Source organism: Notothenia rossii, assembly GCF_949606895.1.
Source record: "Notothenia rossii genome assembly, chromosome: 11".
Classification (NCBI taxonomy): Eukaryota; Metazoa; Chordata; class Actinopteri; order Perciformes; family Nototheniidae; genus Notothenia; species Notothenia rossii.
In genome coordinates, this window is record NC_136910.1 from 60,217,037 (window position 1) to 60,239,974 (window position 22,938).

The 22,938-nt window shown below is 47.8% G+C and overlaps 1 protein-coding gene across 5 annotated transcripts in view; it reads right to left on the bottom strand.

The window, feature by feature from the left end:
- Positions 1 to 736: 736 nt before the first annotated feature.
- The window catches only part of lmbrd2b (LMBR1 domain containing 2b), a 31,335-nt gene continuing 9,133 nt past the window's right edge, over positions 737 to 22,938 (bottom strand). For 3 of the 5 annotated variants that reach the window (XM_079659589.1, XM_079659590.1, XM_079659587.1), the window contains 17 exons: positions 20,103 to 20,283; positions 18,823 to 18,926; positions 18,608 to 18,706; positions 18,265 to 18,432; positions 15,341 to 15,551; positions 13,944 to 14,018; positions 13,668 to 13,781; positions 10,318 to 10,501; positions 9,873 to 10,054; positions 9,654 to 9,787; positions 6,900 to 7,005; positions 6,582 to 6,679; positions 5,730 to 5,833; positions 4,515 to 4,561; positions 4,113 to 4,200; positions 2,308 to 2,395; positions 737 to 2,238 (listed from right to left, as the gene is read on the bottom strand). In XM_079659589.1, coding sequence (XP_079515715.1) covers positions 2,178 to 2,238; positions 2,308 to 2,395; positions 4,113 to 4,200; positions 4,515 to 4,561; positions 5,730 to 5,833; positions 6,582 to 6,679; positions 6,900 to 7,005; positions 9,654 to 9,787; positions 9,873 to 10,054; positions 10,318 to 10,501; positions 13,668 to 13,781; positions 13,944 to 14,018; positions 15,341 to 15,551; positions 18,265 to 18,432; positions 18,608 to 18,706; positions 18,823 to 18,926; positions 20,103 to 20,276 — 2,037 coding nt within the window. In that variant the 5' untranslated portion in view covers positions 20,277 to 20,283 and the 3' untranslated portion in view covers positions 737 to 2,177. Of the gene's footprint in view, positions 2,239 to 2,307; positions 2,396 to 4,112; positions 4,201 to 4,514; positions 4,562 to 5,729; positions 5,834 to 6,581; positions 6,680 to 6,899; positions 7,006 to 9,653; positions 9,788 to 9,872; positions 10,055 to 10,317; positions 10,502 to 13,667; positions 13,782 to 13,943; positions 14,019 to 15,340; positions 15,552 to 18,264; positions 18,433 to 18,607; positions 18,707 to 18,822; positions 18,927 to 20,102; positions 20,298 to 22,938 lie in introns of those variants that run through there. The other 2 variants (XM_079659588.1, XM_079659586.1) reach the window with 2 other exon arrangements.

Below are 22,938 nucleotides of genomic sequence, written 5' to 3' on the forward strand. Positions count from 1 at the left end.
AAGGGTTTATAACTAAGTATTGAGATCAACTTTTGTTATTGACCAAATACTTATTTTACATCATTTGCAAATAAAGTCTTTAAAAATCAGACAATGTGATTTTCTGGATTTTGTTTTCTCATTCTGTCTCTCACAGTTGAGGTGTAGCTAGGATCAAAATTACAGACCTCTCATCTTTTTAAGTGGGAGAACTTGAACAATTGGTGGCTGACTAAATACTTTTTTGCCCCACTGTATATATACACGTATAGTGAGTATGATTCTGAAGAGAAGTGAACTACGACTCCCAGGGTGCTTTTCACTCACAAACAGCCAATCACAGAGCGTGTGTTGTGTTTCCGTTCGCGGGGATTTGAAGCTGAAAGTTAAATATAAGTAATATAAATAAATGATATTTAACATGAAGCGGTGTAACATGTCTTCATCCCTTCCTGTTAATCTATGGTAACGTTTAGTGTGTCCCGTCAGTGTGACGTAGACACGTTTTGCCCCACTGTACATCTCCATCACTCTCGCTCGCACACACACCATGTATACATCACTTCAGGGGACATTACATTGACTTACATGCATTTCCTGGAGACTTATCTTAACCTTAACCAACACATGCCTAACCATAAACCTAACTAAGTCTTCACCCTAAACTGTATGATTCCCCTCATGGGGACCTCCATTTTGTCCCCATAAGGGAGGCGAGTCCCCACAAGTATAGTAATTCTAGGCCACACACACACGCTTATTGGTTTATAATTTATGGTGCACAGATCAATAAATATTCATGAGACACTTCAGCAGGAAACAGAGACATCATCAGGAGCTCAGATCATACAAAACATATTTTACATATTTACACGTTCTTTGAATTCATCCATGATTTACACACTGTCCGCAGCTAACACTACATGCTAACGTGTTTCTGTAACATGTTGCAGAACTCCCAGTGTATAAGGTGTGACACACACACACACACACCCTCTGTGTGTTCTGCATTTACAGTTAATGGAGGCTGGAGAAATATAACACGTGGACCTTTATCCTGGACGAGAGCTTCAGAAGAAGAAATATAAAATCATTAAAAATAATTAGAAACACACAGACTCAGCACGGAGGATCCTAACCATCATGTGACGAGAGCAGGTGGACAGGAAGTGAGGAAGAGAGGGTTAACAGGAAGTGAGGAAGAGAGGGTTAACAGGAAGGGAGGAAGAGAGGGTTGACAGGAAGGGAGGAAGAGGAAGAGAGGGTTAACAGGAAGTGAGGAAGAGAGGGTTGGCAGGAAGGGAGGAAGAGAGGGTTGACAGGAAGTGAGGAAGAGAGGGTTAACAGGAAGGGAGGAAGAGGAAGAGAGGGTTAAGAGGAAGTGTGGAAGAGGAAGAGAGGGTTAACAGGAAGGGAGGAAGAGGAAGAGAGGGTTAAGAGGAAGTGTGGAAGAGGAAGAGAGGGTTGACAGGAAGGGAGGAAGAGAGGGTTGACAGGAAGGGAGGAAGAGGAAGAGAGGGTTAAGAGGAAGTGTGGAAGAGGAAGAGAGGGTTGACAGGAAGGGAGGAAGAGAGGGTTGACAGGAAGGGAGGAAGAGGAAGAGAGGGTTAAGAGGAAGTGTGGAAGAGGAAGAGAGGGTTAACAGGAAGGGAGGAAGAGAGGGTTAACAGGAAGTGAGGAAGAGAGGGTTAACAGGAAGGGAGGAAGAGGAAGAGAGCAGGTTGACAGGAAGTGTGGAAGAGGAAGAGAGGGTTAACAGGAAGTGAGGAAGAGAGGGTTAACAGGAAGTGAGGAAGAGAGGGTTAACAGGAAGTGAGGAAGAGAGGGTTAACAGGAAGTGAGGAAGAGAGGGTTAACAGGAAGTGAGGAAGAGAGGGTTAACAGGAAGTGAGGAAGAGAGGGTTAACAGGAAGGGAGGAAGAGAGGGTTAACAGGAAGTGAGGAAGACGAGGAGCATCCTAACGAGGTCATTAATGAGATCAGACACACAGAATAAATATCCTTCATAAAGAGACCCCCTTCTTCTCTGTGACTGAATGTTATCGTTATAACATTATAATAATGTCATATTGTATTACAGTAATGCTCCTGGAAACACTCCAGGTGTTGCAGGTGTTCCCAGATGTTTCCAGGTGTTGCAGGTGTTCCCAGATGTTTCCAGGTGTTCCCAGATGTTTCCAGGTGTTGCAGGTGTTTCCTCAAACGTCGTCGAATATCCGGCTCCGAGACGACGACATGGACAGATACCGCCCTGCAGGTCTGAGAGAAACAGTGCGTCAACACACACACACTGCAGCTGTACAACAGGAAGTGTGTGTGTGTCTTTACCTGCTCTCCTCCACAGTGTCAGCATTGTAGTCCAGAGGCTCAGCGTCCTGCAGCAGCTCCATGTTGTCCCTCTGAGAGTGACTCGCCTCTGGTGTACACACATTATTATACACAGTGTTATACACTATAGAGAATAACTACCTGTCCCTATATAACTTTTTAATATATCATTTATTTAATATATCACTCACAGTGGGGCAAAAAAGTATTTAGTCAGCCACCAATTGTGCAAGTTCTCCCACTTAAAAAGATGAGAGGCCTGTAATTTTCATCCTAGGTATACCTCAACTATGAGAGACAAAATGGGGGGAAGAATCCAGAAAATCACATTCTCTGATTTTTAAAGACTTTATTTGTAAATTCCTCTGTAAAATAAGTATTTGGTCAATAACAAACAAACAAGATTTCTGTCTCTCACAGACCTGTAACTTCTTCTTTCAGAGCCTCGTCTGTCCTCCACTTGTTAACTGTATTAATGGAACCTGTTTGAACTCGTTATCAGAATAAAAGACACCTGTCCACAACCTCAAACAGTCACACTCCAAACTCCACTATGGCCAAGACCAGAGAGCTGTCAAAGGACACCAGAAACTAAATGGTAGACCTGCACCAGGCTGGGAAGACTGAACCTGCAATAGGTAAGCAGCTTGGTGTGAAGAAATCAACTGTGGGAGCAATTATTAGAAAATGGAAGACATACAAGACCACTGATAATCTCCCTCCATCTGGGGCTCCACGCAAGATCTCACCCCGTGGGGTCAAAATGAGAAACAAGAACGGTGAGCAAAGATCCCAGAACCACACGGGGGGACCTAGTCCATGACCTGCAGAGAGCTGGGACCAAAGTAACAAAGGCTACCATCAGTAACACACTACGCCGCCAGGGACTCACATCCTGCAGTGCCAGACGTGTCCCCCTGCTTAAGCCAGGACATGTCCAGGCCCGTCTGAAGTTTGCTAGAGAGCATTTAGATGATCCAGAAGAGGACTGGGAGAATGTCATATGTTCAGATGAAACCAAAATAGAACTTTTTGGTAAAAACTCAACTAGACGTGTTTGGAGGAGAAAGAATGCTGAGTTGCATCCAAAGAACACCTACTGTGAAACATGGGGGGGGGACATCATGCTTTGGGGCTGTGTTTCTGCAAAGGGACCAGGACCACTGATCCGTGTAAAGGAAAGAATGAATGGAGCCATGTATCGTGAGATTTTGAGTGACAACCTCCTTCCATCAGCAAGGGCATTGAAGATGAAACGTGGCTGGGTCTTTCAGCATGACAATGATCCCAAACACACCGCCCGGGCAACGAAGGAGGGGCTTCGTAAGAAGCATCTCAAGGTCCTGAGTGGCCTAGCCAGTCTCCAGATCTCAACCCCATAGAGAATCTTTGGAGGGAGTTGAAAGTCTGTGTTGCCTAGCGACAGCCCCAACACATCACTGCTCTAGAGGAGATCTGCATGGAGGAATGGGCCTACATACCAGCAACAGTGAAAATCTTGTGAAGACTTACAGAAAGCGTTTGACCTCTGTCATTGCCAACAAAGGGTTTATAACTAAGTATTGAGATGAACTTTCGTTATCGACCAAATACTTATTTTCCATCATTTGCAAATAAATTCTTTAAAAATCAGACAATGTGATTTTCTGGATTCCCCCCATTCTGTCTCTCATAGTTGAGGTATACCTAGGATGAACATTACAGACCTCTCTCATCTTTTGAAGTGGGAGAACTTGCTCAATTGGTGGCTGACTAAATACTTTTTTGCCCCACTGTATATATCTAATATAATATGTGTGTCTCACGGGGGTTCCTGTCGCTGTAACTCGTCTCCTTCATCTCATGGCTCCTCACTGAGGGGTCCTCCCTCTGACCATAACGCTCCTTCCACTCCTACACACACACACACACACACACACACACACACACACACACACACACACACACACACACACACACACACACACACACACACACACACACACACACACACACACACACACACACACACACACACACACACACACACACACACACACACACACACACACACACACACACACACACACACACACACACACACACACACACACACACACACACACACACACACACACACACACACACACACACACACACACACACACACTGAGCTCTCTGCTTATTATTGATATTTAGTGGTTATATGGCAGCAGTAGTTGACTCACTCTCCTCCGGTTCTCTCCGTCTTCGATCCTCTGCCGCTTCCTCTTCTCTGTCAGAACACACACATCATAACAATTATATAATAACAGAGTTAAATCACATGTTAATAACATGTAACAAAACTAGAGTCTATCACGTGTTAATAACATGTTACAGTGTAGAGTCTATCACATTTTAATAACACGTTACAGTGTAGAGTCTATCACGTGTTAATAACATGTAACAATGTAGAGTCTATCACATGTTAATAACATGTAACAATGTAGAGTCTATCACATGTTAATAACATGTAACAATGTAGAGTCTATCACGTGTTAATAACATGTTACAGTGTAGAGTCTATCACATGTTAATAACATGTAACAATGTAGAGTCTATCACATGTTAATAACATGTAACAATGTAGAGTCTATAACATGTTAATAACATGTAACAATGTAGAGTCTATCACGTGTTAATAACATGTTACAGTGTAGAGTCTATCACATGTTAATAACATGTAACAATGTAGAGTCTATCACATGTTAATAACATGTAACAATGTAGAGTCTATCACATGTTAATAACATGTAACAATGTAGAGTCTATCACATGTTAATAACATGTAACAATGTAGAGTCTATCACATGTTAATAACATGTAACAATGTAGAGTCTATCACGTGTTAATAACATGTTACAGTGTAGAGTCTATCACATGTTAATAACATGTAACAATGTAGAGTCTATCACATGTTAATAACATGTAACAATGTAGAGTCTATAACATGTTAATAACATGTAACAATGTAGAGTCTATCACATGTTAATAACATGTAACAATGTAGAGTCTATCACATGTTAATAACATGTTACAGTGTAGAGTCTATCACATGTTAATAACATGTAACAATGTAGAGTCTATCACATGTTAATAACATGTAACAATGTAGAGTCTATCACATGTTAATAACATGTAACAATGTAGAGTCTATCACATGTTAATAACATGTTACAGTGTAGAGTCTATCACATGTTAATAACATGTAACAATGTAGAGTCTATCACATGTTAATAACATGTTACAGTGTAGAGTCTATCACATGTTAATAACATATTACAGCGTAGTCTATCACATGTTAATAACATGTTACAGCATAGAGTCTATCACATGTTAATAACATATTACAGCGCAGAGTCTATCACATGTTAATAACATGTTACAGCGTCGAGTCTGACCCCGTCTGATGAGCTCGCGGCCCTCGTCGATGAGGTCAGAGGTCATCTCACTGTCTCCCACAAACTGCTGGAAGCCCAGGAGGTTCAGGCAGCGAGTCCCCAGACTGAAACCAATAGATAACAGGAAGTAGTTAAAGCAGGTCTACCTGAAGCAGGAAGTAGTTAAATAACAATAATATATTAATTTTGTTAGCGCTTTTACAGGTGCTCAAAGACGCTTTACAGATATAGTTAAAAGAAAAGAACAACAAATACATATATATATAGTTAAAGTTATAGGAGGTTACCTGAAGCAGGAAGTAGTTAAAGGAGGTTACCTGAAGCAGGAAGTAGTTAAAGGAGGTTACCTGAAGCAGGAAGTATTTAAAGGAGGTTACCTGAAGCAGGAAGTATTTAAAGGAGGTTACCTGAAGCAGGAAGTAGTTAAAGGAGGTTACCTGTAGCAGGAAGTATTTAAAGGAGGTTACCTGAAGCAGGAAGTAGTTAAAGGAGGTTACCTGTAGCAGGAAGTATTTAAAGGAGGTTACCTGAAGCAGGAAGTAGTTAAAGGAGGTTACCTGAAGCAGGAAGTATTTAAAGGAGGTTACCTGAAGCAGGAAGTATTTAAAGGAGGTTACCTGTAGCAGGAAGTAGTTAAAGGAGGTTACCTGAAGCAGGAAGTAGTTAAAGGAGGTTACCTGTAGCAGGAAGTAGTTCAAGGAGGTTACCTGAAGCAGGAAGTAGTTAAAGGAGGTTACCTGAAGCAGGAAGTAGTTAAAGGAGGTTACCTGAAGCAGGAAGTAGTTAAAGGAGGTTACCTGAAGCAGGAAGTAGTTAAAGGAGGTTACCTGAAGCAGGAAGTAGTTAAAGTACCTGAAGTAAGTGGCGATGCAGAGGATGACGATCAGCATGGGGTAGTAGATGTAGAACCCGTTAGCGATGAAAGACAGAACACGCATGGAGCCCATGATCTGAAACAGGAAGTCAAACCAACAGGAACACCGTGTTATTAATATGTTAGTTAGAACCCGCGGAGGTGTAGGGGGTCTTTCAGAGTCCATATGGATCAATATGATTAATATTCATGTTTATATGTATATATATATATATATGTGTGTATATATATATATATATATATATATGTATGTGTGTGTATATATATCTGAATATATGTGTATGTAGAGGACCCACTGAGGTGTAGGCCGTCTGCTCTTTCTGCTGGTGAGAGATAGCAGAGTCCATGTGGATCAGACCCAGGAAGTTCAGACACAGGGGGGGGGTGAGCCGGCAGAACAGCCTGCAAGAGACGAGGAACAGCAGTTACATATATATAAGGTTTAATATATAAAGAACATCACATATAAAAGGTATTCATATATCAGGGTTAGTGTTAAGGTATATATAAAGTACTGAGATGCCGCTGAACTGCAGGCTGTATGTAGATGGTTTAGTATATAATAGGGATGGGAACGATTAATCGAATATTCAAAATTATTCAGGTATTCGAATAATTATTCAGGTATTCGAATATGAGTTATTCATTTTTTTATATATGTTTTTTTGCGAGGGATGTCTAAGTTGATTACATATTATCAAATTGAATAATTCAATGTATACGACAGTGCCATAGCTGAGTGTGTTAGGTCACGTCTAAAGGTGTATTTTGCTCCGCTCACCGGTCCCTCACAGCGGGCAGAGCTGCAGGTGCTGATCTCTCTCTCTCGCGTTCGGTTATACTTCACTCGCGTTTATGCAGTAGCGTGGCGTGGGAGAAAAATTAGGGGAAGCCAATAATACGTTCTTTCTTTTGAGTCAGGGGTGTGGTGGTCAATGTAATAACGTAACCAGATGAGTGATTACAGCGCCCGGTATCATTTTACACACATTTGTATCAGATGCAGGACTTACACACGCCTGTTATCTGACCGACAGGTCCGCACGCACTCTCCAGCCCAAACTCTAATAAGCATTCATTCACAAATTAAATCAGGAGACCTTTAACGTCCGGTTCGCTCCTTTGTTCCTCGCTGTACACAGCTCCAGTTTGGGCATTGACCTGTCATCAGATTTTATTTGTTGTTGCTGCTGTAGCGGAAGTTTAGTACAATTATTTTTGATTAAATACTCCAAATCTCCACCCTCCATAATTGCACTTGCTTCAGTTGCTTGCTACTTTCTAACGGCGTGAGAGTGGTGCAGTGACGCTATCTATCTTCTATCGATTAGGCAAGTTTAGATTTATAAACTTTTATAAAAGTAGGGTAGACATGTGGATATTATCCGACAGAACAAAACGTGCATTTATCTAACAGGTTCGTTTTCCACTGACCTTATTTCGAACTATTTTCCAAAATCCTATGGAGAAATCCCATTGCTATTTTGTCGAGGCAAACCGAGCGCAGCTTACTTCCTGGTTTTAGGACGTGTCACTGCACCACTCAGTTGATGCGATTTGATTGGATTGTGAGGCAAGGGAAGCCAGCCGTGTGAGGCAAGGGAAGCTTCCCTTGGCATGGCCCTGACCAATCACAGGTTGGCAGGGGCATGACGTGAGCCTCATCTGATTGGTCAATCCCTCCATTTTTTTTCACCAAGGGAAGCCAATTTCGGCTGGCCTCCTCTCGCAACAGAGAGTGCAATCTACTGTTTCACCATAACATCTAGAGGGGCGCTGTTTCACTCTTTGTAAAATATTCAATGAGAATGTGAGAGAGACGGGCCGGCAGCAACACACAACAAAGAATTTCCGAAACTAAACGAAGTGTTTTTATTTATTTATTAAAATTATAACTACAATCCGAAAAAACAGGGGAAGCCTGGCTTCCCTTGGCCTCCAGGAGAAAACGCCACTGCGTTTATGTCCAAATCCATCAGATCTAGTTCTAGCTAATGGTATGGGTATGGCTGCTGCCCCTCCCTACACCCAGATCACGCAGACTCAATTCTCATCTTAGGCCCAAATGCTGCGCAAATGCGCTCCGCAGCCGTTGCGAGGTTCCGGCGCTAACAGTTCATGAGCGTGCTCCCTCGCCCCCTGTCAACACTCGCTGCTTGGCAACCGTGCAAAGTACATACACATTTTGACAGGAGAGATTTAGTTTTACCAGTCATAGTCCGTTAATTATTTACACTCTAAGAAGAGTCCTACACAACAGACATGGCGTCAAAAAGGAGTAATGTGTGGAAATATTTCGACCAGGTTAGTGAGTGCGGTGTAGAGGTCAGACTATGCCACATTAAACTTATATACATGCTATACCTTGCTATACCCGCAACCTCCGTTCCAGCTGAGAGGGTCTTCTCTACAGCTGGGCTGATTGTGTATCCCGCACATGAAAGCTGTAGGCCTATAGCTGTCAAACTGTGTTCACCAGTTCAATACATTTGACAAATTCGACTTGGTTTCTATACTTATTTGAACATGTATTTAATTTGGGAAATTTTTTATTTTTTATTACCCATTTGTTTTTATATAGGATATGTACATTTCGGTTAACCGGTTAACCGTTTTTTGGGGGTTCGATAATTCGAATATACATTTGCATTCAAATTCCCATCCCTAGTATATAATGTGTATTAATATATAAAGTACTGTATATATACTGACATGCCGCTGAACTGCAGGCTGTATGCAGATGGTTTAGTATATAATTTGTATTAATATTAGGGCTGTCAGTCGATTAAAATAGTTAATCGGGATTAATCGCAAATTAATCGCACGTTTTCTATCTGTTCTAAATGTTCCTTAGAGGGATATTTTTCAAGTTTTTAATACTGTTATCAACATATGAGTGGACAAATATGCTTTGTGCAAATGTTTGTTTATTATTATTGGAAAAATGAGTAATTAATATATAAAGTACTGAGATGCTGCTGAACGGCAGGCTGTATGCAGATGGTTTAGTATATAATGTGTATTAATATATAAAGTATATATATACTGACATGCCGCTGAACTGCAGGCTGTAGGCGTCCGTCTGGTGGTGGGGGGCCAGGTAATAGTAGTTGAAGACCCTGATCCTGAACACCGTTGAGTACACACAGGTACACAGGAAGGAGATGGTGAGGAAACACGCCACCTGGTGGAGGGGGGACACTTTGTTACACTACACAATGTGTGTGCGTGTGTGTGCGTGTGTGTGCGTGCGTGCATGCGCTTCTCACCTGGATGTACAGGTAGTTGTAGTCCCTCTCAGCCAGCTGGATGAGGACAGCAAACAGGGACAGGACGGGTCTGGTGCTGAAGAAGGTGCACTCAGACCAGACCACACACACACTGAACACACTGAGGACCACCGAGAGACACCTGTAGAACCAGCACTTCAGGAGGCACTCCCAGTACCACTCTGACACACACACACACACACACACACACACACACACACACACACACACACACACACACACACACACACACACACACACACACACACACACACACACACACACACACACACACACACACACACACACACACACACACACACACACACACACACACACACACACACACACACACACACACACACACACACACACACACACACACAGTTAATCAGCTGGGTGTGTCCCCTCCTTAGGTGAGGCAGGAAGCTGGTCAGTGTCTCACCTGCAGTGGGGGTGTACAGGTACCTGCCGACCCAGTTGGGGGGCTCTGAGGACGGGAAGCTGTGGAGGAACTGGTGGGCGGTGCTGCTCTCGTTCTTGGCCACGTCCTCCAAGTGCAGGGCCTGCTGGAGGAGGATCTGCCACTGGACCTGGGTCCTGTTGTGCCTCTGGACAGCGTAGATCACCTGGACACACACAAACCTAATGAACCGGAGGGACCTGAGGAACCTGAGGGACCGGAGGAACCGTAGGGACCTGAGGGACCGGAGGAACCGTAGGGACCTGGAGAACCGGAGGGACCTGAGGGACCTGAGGAACAGGAGGGACCTGAGGGACCGGAGGAACCGGAGGGACCTGGAGAACCGGAGGGACCTGAGGGACCTGAGGAACAGGAGGGACCGGAGGAACCGGAGGGACCTGGAGAACCGGAGGGACCTGAGGGACCTGAGGGACTTGAGGAACCTGAGGGACCTGAGGAACCGGAGGGACCTGAGGGACCTGAGGAACCGGAGGGACCTGGAGAACCGGAGGGACCTGAGGAACCGGAGGGACCTGGAGAACCGGAGGGACCTGAGGAACCGGAGGGACCTGAGGGAACTGAGGAACCGGAGGGACCTGAGGGACCAGAGGAACCGGAGGGACCAGAGGAACCGGAGGGACCTGAGGGACCTGAGGGACTTGAGGGACCTGAGGAACCGGAGGGACCTGAGGGACCTGAGGGACCTGAGGAACCGGAGGGACCTGGAGAACCTGAGGGACCTGAGGAACCGGAGGGACCTGGAGAACCGGAGGGACCTGAGGGACCTGAGGAACCGGAGGGACCTGAGGAACCGGAGGGACCTGAGGGACCTGAGGGACCGGAGGAACCGGAAGGACCTGAGGGACTTGAGGAACCTGTGTGTCTCACCTGTGTGTTTCACCTGTGTGTCTCACCTGTGTGTCTCACCTGTGTGTCTCACCTGTGTGTCTCACCTGTGTGTCTCACCTGTGTGTCTCACCTGTGTGTCTCACCTGTCTGTCTCACCTGTGTGTCTCACCTGTGTGTCTCACCTGAGTGTCTCACCTGAGTGTCTCACCTGTGTGTCTCACCTCAGGGTATATGCAGGAATCCTGAAGTCAAATTTAATACCTTTTAAGACCTTTTTTAAGACCCTTTCCAGACATTTTAAGACCTCATCGCAACTTTGAGTTCTAACCGGTTACCTTGGCGACACACTTTACCTCACATTTACTGTATTGATTGTAAGATAGCAAAACTAAACAGAGTGCAGACAGACTACTGAAGCCTCCTCTCCACATGAACTTCAACCTCTCTGTGAAGGTCAGGTTTAATGCAGTATGCTGCTTTGTTGCTTCTGTACTCTGTGCTCTTTCATTCCAGTCAAACTCCTCAGAAAACATTAGAAACCAGTATTTGACCAATAAACAAAACAATTGACAAAACTTTGAACTATGAAATATATTAAACTTTGGTGAGCTTCAGCGGGGTAATGCCATATAGGAGCTCCCTCACAAATACCCAGGGGTTAAATTGGGCTGGGGCTGTCCGGGGCTAAGCCCTGGCACATAGGACGATGCTCTGACGTCATCACCCTCACACATTTGTCATGTTTACAAAAAAGGATATATATGTTAAGACTTTTCTCGTTCTTAATATAGACTATATTTAGGGTCGATATGTGTTGACTTTACTTTAAAATAGCAGATCTCTGTGACCGGATATAGTTTGGCTTAGACTCCGGCCCCACGAGGACGCATACGGTAAAACGCATACGCAAACGCAAAAGAGTCTTCCGTTCACACGCATTCGATCCATTAACGTGTCCGTTCACACTAGACCACTGGAAATGCTGTAAACGATGTAGTACATATGTTAGGCCTGTAAGTGGCGCTGCTGCCGCCCGAAATACACCAAAAGCAGCGAAGAAGACCCCGGAGCATGGTTGCCATGGTTGCCCTTCTGTTTATTCTCCGCGGTGGACGGCGTGTTCTCCTGCTGTATCTCTCAGGTAGTCCACCAGCAGATGAAAAACACCCCCCTCTTCCAAGGAACGAGGGAACCGTGCGGCAGAGTTTCCGTTAAAAAAAAGTTCCGCCGGTCAACATGTCCGTTAAAGTTTAAATCTTCCGTACAAAATTAGAAAAGTGCCGGTCAGAGGTCTTCTTTGTTATTTATTGAGCTTTAAAACAAATTGATAACGACTCTGTTCTCTGTATAATAATATAATAATATTTAATAAACGGTGCCTGCCTCTCTTTTCCTCCCCCTCTTCTGACAGCCCAGCAGCAGCAGGAGACGTGGGGAGAGGGAGGCGGGCTCTTTCATCGTTATCAGAAAATGATCATATAGGGCACACACGGAGCCGTTGGACCCCCAGAGCGTTGCGTATGCCGGTCTACCCACCTTGGGACCCGCTATCGTTAGCGTAGTCGTTTAGTGCCCCCCCCCCCCCCCCTCCCCCACAGAACGGAGCAAGGCAACGAAACTTAAAATAAGAAGCAGCATTTTACAGCGCGCTATGCATGGGGCCGCCTTGAGGGGTTTCCCGACATGTCGTTTCAGTAAATTAAAGGGTGTTTCATGTTGTCGTTGCTGTGGACCTTCTTAATACTTTGGAAAATGCCGTTTAATAGCCTTCATTTTCGCTAAATTGATTTATCAACTTTTAATACTTTTTAAGACCCCGCGGACACCCTGCACCTGTGTGTCTCAACTGTGTGTCTCACCTGTGTGTCTCACCTGTGTGTCTCACCTGTGTGTCTCACCTGTGTGTTTCACCTGTGTGTCTCACCTGTGTGTCTCACCTGTGTGTCTCACCTGTGTGTCTCACCTGTGTGTCCCACCTGTGTGTCCCACCTGTGTGTCTCACCTGTGTGTTTCACCTGTGTGTCTCACCTGTGTGTCTCAACTGTGTGTCTCACCTGTGTGTCTCACCTGTGTGTCCCACCTGTGTGTCCCACCTGTGTGTCTCACCTGTGTGTTTCACCTGTGTGTCTCACCTGTGTGTCCCACCTGTGTGTCTCACCTGTGTGTCTCACCTGTGTGTCCCACCTGTGTGTCCCACCTGTGTGTCTCACCTGTGTGTCTCACCTGTGTGTCTCACCTGTGTGTTTCACATGTGTGTCTCACCTGTGTGTCCCACCTGTGTGTCTCGCCTGTGTGTCTCACCTGTGTGTTTCACATGTGTGTCTCACCTGTGTGTCCCACCTGTGTGTCTCGCCTGTGTGTCTCACCTGTGTGTCTCGCCTGTGTGTCTCACCTGTGTGTCCCACCTGTGTGTCTCACCTGTGTGTCTCACCTGTGTGTCCCACCTGTGTGTCTCACCTGTGTGTCTCACCTGTGTGTCTCACCTGTTTGTGCAGCTTCACCAGGCTCTTCTCACTGGGGTAGGTGTTCTGTTTGTCATCAAAGTCCTCGTAGTCGTCCATGTTCCTGCCCATCTTCTCCTGGTAGTCCAGGGGACACTGAGGACACAGGGCACATCAGGTCAGTCCTAACATGAGACACCTGTCCTAACATGAGACACCTGTCTTAATGAGACACCTGTCCTAACATGAGACACCTGTCCTAACATGAGACACCTGTCCTAACATGAGACACCTGAGTATGTCCTCAGAGAGACTCACCTTCCTCAGAACTGTATCGATGTACTTCCTCAGAGGGTGGTTGTACTTGATCGACTCGCTGACCTTCCTCACCTCCTGCAGAGAGACAGGAGTCAGCTTAACGAGGACAAGAGGACGAGAGGAGGAGAGGACAAGAGGAGAGGAGGAGAGCACAAGAGAACAAGAGGACAAGAGGAGAAGAGGACAAGAGAACAAGAAGAGGAGAGGACAAGAGAACAAGAGGACAAGAGGACAAGAGGAGGAGAGAACAAGAGGACAAGAGAACAAGAAGAGGAGAGGACAAGAGGAGGAGAGCACAAGAGAACAAGAAGAGGAGAGGACAAGAAAACTAGAGAACGAGAGGACAAGAAAACGAGAGAAGGAGAGGACAAGAGGAGGAGACGAGGAGAGCACAAGAGAACAAGAAGAGAGGACAAGAAAACTAGAGAACGAGAGGACAAGAGGAGGAGATGAGGAGAGCACAAGAGAACAAGAAGAGGAGAGGACAAGAGGACGAGAGAACGAGAGGACAAGAGGAGGAGAGCACAAGAGAACAAGAAGAGGAGAGGACAAGAGGACGAGAGAATGAAGACAAGAGAACAAGAGGATGAGAGAACGAGTACAAGATGAGGAGAGGACAAGAGGAGGAGAGGACAAGAGAACAAGAGGACAAGAGGAGGAGAGGAGGAGAGTACAAGAAAACAAGAGAACGAGAGGACAAGAGGAGGAGAGGACGAGAGGACAAGAGGACGAGAGCACAAGAGAACAAGAAGAGGAGAGGACAAGAGGAGGAGAGGAGGAGAGCACAAGAAAACAAGAGAACGAGAGGACAAGAGGAGGAGAGGACGAGAGGAGGAGAGGAGGAGAGGAGAGCACAAGAGAAGAAGAAGAGAGGACAAGAGGAGGAGAGGAGGAGAGCACAAGAGAACAAGAAGAGGAGAGGACAAGAGGACGAGAGAACGAGGACAAGAGAACAAGAGGAGGAGAGGTCGAAAGGACAAGAGGAGGAGAGGACAAGAGGATGAGAGGACGAAAGGACAAGAGGAGGAGAGGACAAGAGGATGAGAGGACGAAAGGACAAGAGGAGGAGAGGACAAGAGGATGAGAGGACGAAAGGACAAGAGGAGGAGAGGACAAGAGGACGAAAGGACAAGAGGAGGAGAGGACAAGAGGATGAGAGGACGAAAGGACAAGAGGAGGAGAGGATGAAAGGACAAGAGGAGGAGAGGACGAAAGGACAAGAGGACAAAAGGACAAGAGGAGGAGAGGATGAAAGGACAAGAGGAGGAGAGGACGAAAGGACAAGAGGACAAAAGGACAAGAGGAGGAGAGGACAAGAGGAGAGGACGAAAGGACAAGAGGAGGAGAGGACAAGATGTGGACAGGTAATCCAAAGAAATAGAGACTAGCAGACCCACCTCCATGATGTCCTCCAGGTTCTCCTCAGCGTCGGCCTTCTCTGTCATCAGCTTGGAGGCCTTGAAGTAGGTCTTGATGAGCAGATGTCCGTGTCTGGACGAGTTCCAGTAGGACCGGGGGATCTCCACCAGCCCGTAACCCAGCAGCAGGACCAGCAGGAACAGCCCCCAGGTGTTCGCTGCCGTGATCCCGATGGACTGCAGCTCGTACCTGCACACAGGAAACCACATGATAATCCTGAGGGTCTGCAGCTAGGCTAACGTTAGCTCATCTGCACTACCTTCTGCATGGTGACGGTCTGCAGCTAGGCTAACGTTAGCTCATCTGCACTACCTTCTGCATGGTGACTGTCTGCAGCTAGGCTAACGTTAGCTCATCTGCACTACCTTCTGCATGGTGACTGTCTGCAGCTAAGCTAACGTTAGCTCATCTGCACTACCTTCCGCATGGTGACTGTCTGCAGCTAGGCTAACGTTAGCTCATCTGCACTACCTTCTGCATGGTGACTGTCTGCAGCTAGGCTAACGTTAGCTCATCTGCACTACCTTCTGCATGGTGACTGTCTGCAGCTAGGCTAACGTTAGCTCATCTGCACTACCTTCTGCATGGTGACGGTCTGCAGCTAGGCTAACGTTAGCTCATCTGCACTACCTTCTGCATGGTGACTGTCTGCAGCTAGGCTAACGTTAGCTCATTTGCACTACCTTCTGCATGGTGACTGTCTGCAGCTAGGCTAACGTTAGCTCATCTGCACTACCTTCTGCATGGTGACTGTCTGCAGCTAAGCTAACGTTAGCTCATCTGCACTACCTTCCGCATGGTGACTGTCTGCAGCTAGGCTAACGTTAGCTCATCTGCACTACCTTCTGCATGGTGACTGTCTGCAGCTAGGCTAACGTTAGCTCATCTGCACTACCTTCTGCATGGTGACTGTCTGCAGCTAGGCTAACGTTAGCTCATTTGCACTACCTTCTGCATGGTGACTGTCTGCAGCTAAGCTAACGTTAGCTCATCTGCACTACCTTCTGCATGGTGACTGTCTGCAGCTAAGCTAACGTTAGCTCATCTGCACTACCTTCTGCATGGTGACTGTCTGCAGCTAGGCTAACGTTAGCTCATCTGCACTACCTTCTGCATGGTGACTGTCTGCAGCTAAGCTAACGTTAGCTCATCTGCACTACCTTCTGCATGGTGACTGTCTGCAGCTAAGCTAACGTTAGCTCATCTGCACTACCTTCTGCATGGTGACGGTCTGCAGCTAGGCTAACGTTAGCTCATCTGCACTACCTTCTGCATGGTGACTGTCTGCAGCTAGGCTAACGTTAGCTCATCTGCACTACCTTCTGCATGGTGACTGTCTGCAGCTAAGCTAACGTTAGCTCATCTGCACTACCTTCTGCATGGTGACTGTCTGCAGCTAAGCTAACGTTAGCTCATCTGCACTACCTTCTGCATGGTGACGGTCTGCAGCTAGGCTAACGTTAGCTCATCTGCACAACCTTCTGCATGGTGACGATCTGCAGCTAGGCTAACGTTAGCTCATCTGCACTACCTTCTGCATGGTGACTGTCTGCAGCTAGGCTAACGTTAGCTCATCTGCACTACCTTCTGCATGGTGACGGTCTGCAGCTAGGCTAACGTTAGCTCATCTGCACTACCTTCTGCATGGTGACGGTCTGCAGCTAGGCTAACGTTAGCTCATCTGCACTACCTTCTGCATGGTGACTGTCTGCAGCTAGGCTAACGTTAGCTCATCTGCACTACCTTCTGCATGGTGACTGTCTGCAGCTAGGCTAACGTTAGCTCATCTGCACTACCTTCTGCATGGTGACTGTCTGCAGCTAGGCTAACGTTAGCTCATCTGCACTACCTTCTGCATGGTGACTGTCTGCAGCTAGGCTAACGTTAGCTCATCTGCACTACCTTCTGCATGGTGACTGTCTGCAGCTAAGCTAACGTTAGCTCATCTGCACTACCTTCTGCATGGTGACGGTCTGCAGCTAGGCTAACGTTAGCTCATCTGCACTACCTTCTGCATGGTGACGGTCTGCAGCTAGGCTAACGTTAGCTCATCTGCACTACCTTCTGCATGGTGACTGTCTGCAGCTAAGCTAACGTTAGCTCATCTGCACTACCTTCTGCATGGTGACTGTCTGCAGCTAGGCTAACGTTAGCTCATCTGCACTACCTTCTGCATGGTGACGGTCTGCAGCTAGGCTAACGTTAGCTCATCTGCACTACCTTCTGCATGGTGACTGTCTGCAGCTAAGCTAACGTTAGCTCATCTGCACTACCTTCTGCATGGTGACGATCTGCAGCTAGGCTAACGTTAGCTCATTTGCACTACCTTCTGCATGGTGACTGTCTGCAGCTAGGCTAACGTTAGCTCATCTGCACTACCTTCTGCATGGTGACTGTCTGCAGCTAGGCTAACGTTAGCTCATCTGCACTACCTTCTGCATGGTGACTGTCTGCAGCTAGGCTAACGTTAGCTCATCTGCACTACCTTCTGCATGGTGACTGTCTGCAGCTAGGCTAACGTTAGCTCATCTGCACTACCTTCCGCATGGTGACTGTCTGCAGCTAGGCTAACGTTAGCTCATCTGCACTACCTTCTGCATGGTGACTGTCTGCAGCTAGGCTAACGTTAGCTCATCTGCACTACCTTCTGCATGGTGACTGTCTGCAGCTAGGCTAACGTTAGCTCATCTGCACTACCTTCTGCATGGTGACTGTCTGCAGCTAAGCTAACGTTAGCTCATCTGCACTACCTTCTGCATAGATCTGGTAGAAATAAAACAGTTCCTTCATGAAACTGATCACAGAGAGGTCTGAGTTTTCATGATTTCTGGTGTTGTCACAGTCTAGATAGCGGTTTTAGGGAGGATAGCTGTTTGTCCTCAGGTGAAACGCCTGCACTCACCAGGAAAGGTGCCACTCCGGGTGAACAGCCACATAGATGAGCAGCGAGCCAAAGATCAGTAGGTAGGTCCCGTAGTAAATGGCGTTCTCGATCAGAGCCGTCTTAATTTTGCCCGTAATAGAGAATCCTCCGGAGCGAGCATAGGACTGCATGAAGGGCAGCAGCAGCCTGAAACACAGGTCAGTTTACACATATATATATATATATATATATATATATATATATATATATATATATACATATATATACACACACACACACACACACACACACACACACACACACACACACACACACACACACACACACACACACACACACACACACACACACACACACACACCAGGTGAGGCACTGGGACGTCCAGTACACCACCCTCCAGAACACCGGCATGATGCCGTCAGGGATGTAGCTCCACGGCTTGTAGCATGGCTTCCCAGCGCTGTCAGAGAGGAGTCAGCAGAGACATGACTCATAATAAATAAGAACATATACTTTGATGTGTTCACACAGCAGAGACGACCCTAGAGGGTACGAGCGCCAGGTGTGGGGACTCACCTCTTGGTGGGCGTGGCAGACGTGTTGGCGTCCGTGTGATTGGCTGAAGGGCTGAGGGAGGGGGCGGGCTCTTCGTGGTCTATCTTACACTGCTTATAGATGGTCTGTGGGGACAGACAGGGGGTATCAGAGACTGAGGGACAGACAGGGGGTATCAGGGACTCTGAGGGACAGACAGGGAGTACCAGGGACTCTGAGGGACAGACAGGGGGTATCAGGGACTGAGGGACAGCGAGGGGCGATCAGTGACTCTGAGGGACAGATAAGGGTATCAGGTACTGAGAGACAGACAGGGGGTATCAGAGACTGAGGGACAGACAGGGGGTATCAGGGACTCTGAGGGACAGACAGGGTATCAGAGACTCTGAGGGACAGACAGGGGGTATCAGGGACTCTGAGGGACAGACGGGGGGTATCAGGGACTGAGGGACAGACAGGTGGTATCAGGGACTCTGAGGGACAGACAGGGGGTATCAGGGACTGAGGGACAGACAGGGGGTATCAGGGACTGAGGGACAGACAGGGGTATCAGGGACTGAGGGACAGACAGGGCGTATCAGGGACTGAGGGACAGACAGGGGGTATCAGAGACTGAGGGACAGACAGGGGTATCAGGGACTCTGAGGGACAGACAGGGGGTATCAGAGACTGAGGGACAGACAGGGGGTATCAGGGACCGAGGGACAGACAGGGGGTACCAGGGACTCTGACGGACAGACAGGGGGTATCAGGGACTGAGGGACAGACAGGGGGTATCAGGGACTGAGGGACAGACAGGGGGTATCAGAGACTGAGGGACAGACAGGGGGTATCAGGGACTGAGGGACAGACAGGGGGTATCAGGGACTGAGGGACAGACAGGGGGTATCAGGGACTGAGGGACAGACAGGGGTATCAGAGACTGAGGGACAGACAGGGGGTATCAGAGACTGAGGGACAGACAGGGGGTATCAGGGACTGAGGGACAGACAGGGGGTATCAGAGACTCTGACGGACAGACAGGGGGTATCAGGGACTGAGGGACAGACAGGGGGTATCAGGGACTGAGGGACAGACAGGGGGTATCAGGGACTGAGGGACAGACAGGGGGTATCAGGGACTGAGGGACAGACAGGGGGTATCAGGGACTGAGGGACAGACAGGGGGTATCAGGGACTGAGGGACAGACAGGGGGTATCAGAGACTGAGGGACAGACAGGGGGTATCAGAGACTGAGGGACAGACAGGGGGTATCAGAGACTGAGGGACAGACAGGGGGTATCAGAGACTGAGGGACAGACCGTGCTGACGTCCAGCGGCAGGATGAAGACGATGAGGAAGCACAGGTACCAGGCCAGCAGGGTGCCGAACAGAACCATGCGCTGCTGCTTCCTGAAGTCTCCATACCGGTGCAGGAGGAAGAGGGCGAGGAAGAAGACCACCACGATCTCTAGAGCCAGAGCCAGAGCACTCATGCTGCTGCTGCAACACATACATATAACTATTATATACAACTACACACATCATATACAACTACACACATCATATACACACATCATATACAACTACACACATCATATACAACTACACACATCATATACACACATCATATACAACTACACACATCATATACACACATCATATACAACTACACACATCATATACAACTACACACATCATATACACACATCATATACACACATCATATACAACTACACACATCATATACAACTACACACATCATATACAACCCTTGCTTTTCTAACTGACAAGACAAGTGCGACAAGAAAGCAGCGGAGAAGTAACGGGGCAGAAGCCCTCCTTTTTACGCAGCGGTCCAGACATAGACATCAAACGGCGACACATATTCAGAGTGCAGTTCCTTTGGCTTTAGGGCAGGGGTATCTAGATACTCTCCAAGGTCTGACATCATGCATCGTGCTACTTTTAAATCAAGCAGCGATGTTTTCAAATCTGTAATCAAAAAGCTCCTCGAAAGCGCTATGGAAGCAGTTCCTGCCGTTGCTACGTTAGTTCAAACAGTAACAACGGACTATTTTTCTTAGCGGATGCATGTCCTTTGAAATCAATAAAACTATTTTTTAAATCAATAAAATCATTTTCTAAATCCATAAAAGCATTTCAATTAATATTGGGAGTCATGTCGTGACTTTGTTGAGAATGTGTGATGAGCGGGAAAATGTGCAGCGACTCGGTCATTATGACGAACTCCTTCAGGCCGATCTCGATCCCTCCGCTTGGCGTCGGGTCAGCCTGTGTGCTTTTCCCCAGAGTGACCGCCTCGCTGCACATTATCCCAGAGAGACAGGTGAGCAGGAGACACAAGGAGCAGCTGAGAGACAGGTGAGCAGGAGACACAAGGAGCAGCTGAGAGACAGGTGAGCAGGAGACACAAGGAGCAGCAGACAGACAGGTGAGCAGGAGACACAAGGAGCAGCTGAGAGACAGGTGAGCAGGAGACACAAGGAGCAGCAGAGAGACAGGTGAGCAGGAGACACAAGGAGCAGTAGAGAGACAGGTGAGCAGGAGACACAAGGAGCAGCTGAGAGACAGGTGAGCAGGAGACACAAGGAGCAGCTGAGAGACAGGTGAGCAGGAGACACAAGGAGCAGCAGACAGACAGGTGAGCTGGAGACACAAGGAGCAGCTGAGAGACAGGTGAGCAGGAGACACAAGGAGCAGCAGAGAGACAGGTGAGCAGGAGACACAAGGAGCAGCAGAGAGACAGGTGAGCAGGAGACACAAGGAGCAGCTGAGAGACAGGTGAGCTGGAGACACAAGGAGCAGCAGAGAGACAGGTGAGCAGGAGACACAAGGAGCAGCTGAGAGACAGGTGAGCGGGAGACACAAGGAGCAGCAGACAGACAGGTGAGCTGGAGACACAAGGAGCAGCTGAGAGACAGGTGAGCTGGAGACACAAGGAGCAGCAGAGAGACAGGTGAGCAGGAGACACAAGGAGCAGCTGAGAGACAGGTGAGCGGGAGACACAAGGAGCAGCTGAGAGACAGGTGAGCAGGAGACACAAGGAGCAGCTGAGAGACAGGTGAGCAGGAGACACAAGGAGCAGCAGAGAGACAGGTGAGCAGGAGACACAAGGAGCAGCAGAGAGACAGGTGAGCAGGAGACACAAGGAGCAGCAGAGAGACAGGTGAGCAGGAGACACAAGGAGCAGCAGAGAGACAGGTGAGCTGGAGACACAAGGAGCAGCTGAGAGACAGGTGAGCAGGAGACACAAGGAGCAGCAGAGAGACAGGTGAGCAGGAGACACAAGGAGCAGCAGAGAGACAGGTGAGCTGGAGACACAAGGAGCAGCTGAGAGACAGGTGAGCTGGAGACACAAGGAGCAGCTGAGAGACAGGTGAGCTGGAGACACAAGGAGCAGCAGAGAGACAGGTGAGCTGGAGACACAAGGAGCAGCAGACAGACAGGTGAGCAGGAGACACAAGGAAAAGCTGAGAGACAGGTGAGCTGGAGACACAAGGAGCAGCTGAGAGACAGGTGAGCTGGAGACGCAAGGAGCAGCTGAGAGACAGGTGAGCTGGAGACACAAGGAGCAGCAGAGAGACAGGTGAGCAGGAGACACAAGGAGCAGCTGAGAGACAGGTGAGCAGGAGACACAAGGAGCAGCTGAGAGACAGGTGAGCTGGAGACACAAGGAGCAGCTGAGAGACAGGTGAGCTGGAGACACAAGGAGCAGCTGAGAGACAGTTGAGCAGGAGACACAAGGAGCAGCTGAGAGACAGGTGAGCTGGAGACACAAGGAGCAGCTGAGAGACAGGTGAGCTGAAGACACAAGGAGCAGCTGAGAGACAGGTGAGCAGGAGACACAAGGAGCAGCTGAGAGACAGGTGAGCTGGACACACAAGGAGCAGCTGAGAGACAGGTGAGCTGGAGACACAAGGAGCAGCTGAGAGACAGGTGAGCTGGAGACACAAGGAGCAGCTGAGAGACAGGTGAGCTGAAGACACAAGGAGCAGTAGAGAGACAGGTGAGCTGGAGACACAAGGAGCAGTAGAGAGACAGGTGAGCTGGAACCACAAGGAGCAGCTGAGAGACAGGTGAGCTGGAGACACAAGGAGCAGCTGAGAGACAGGTGAGCTGGAGACACAAGGAGCA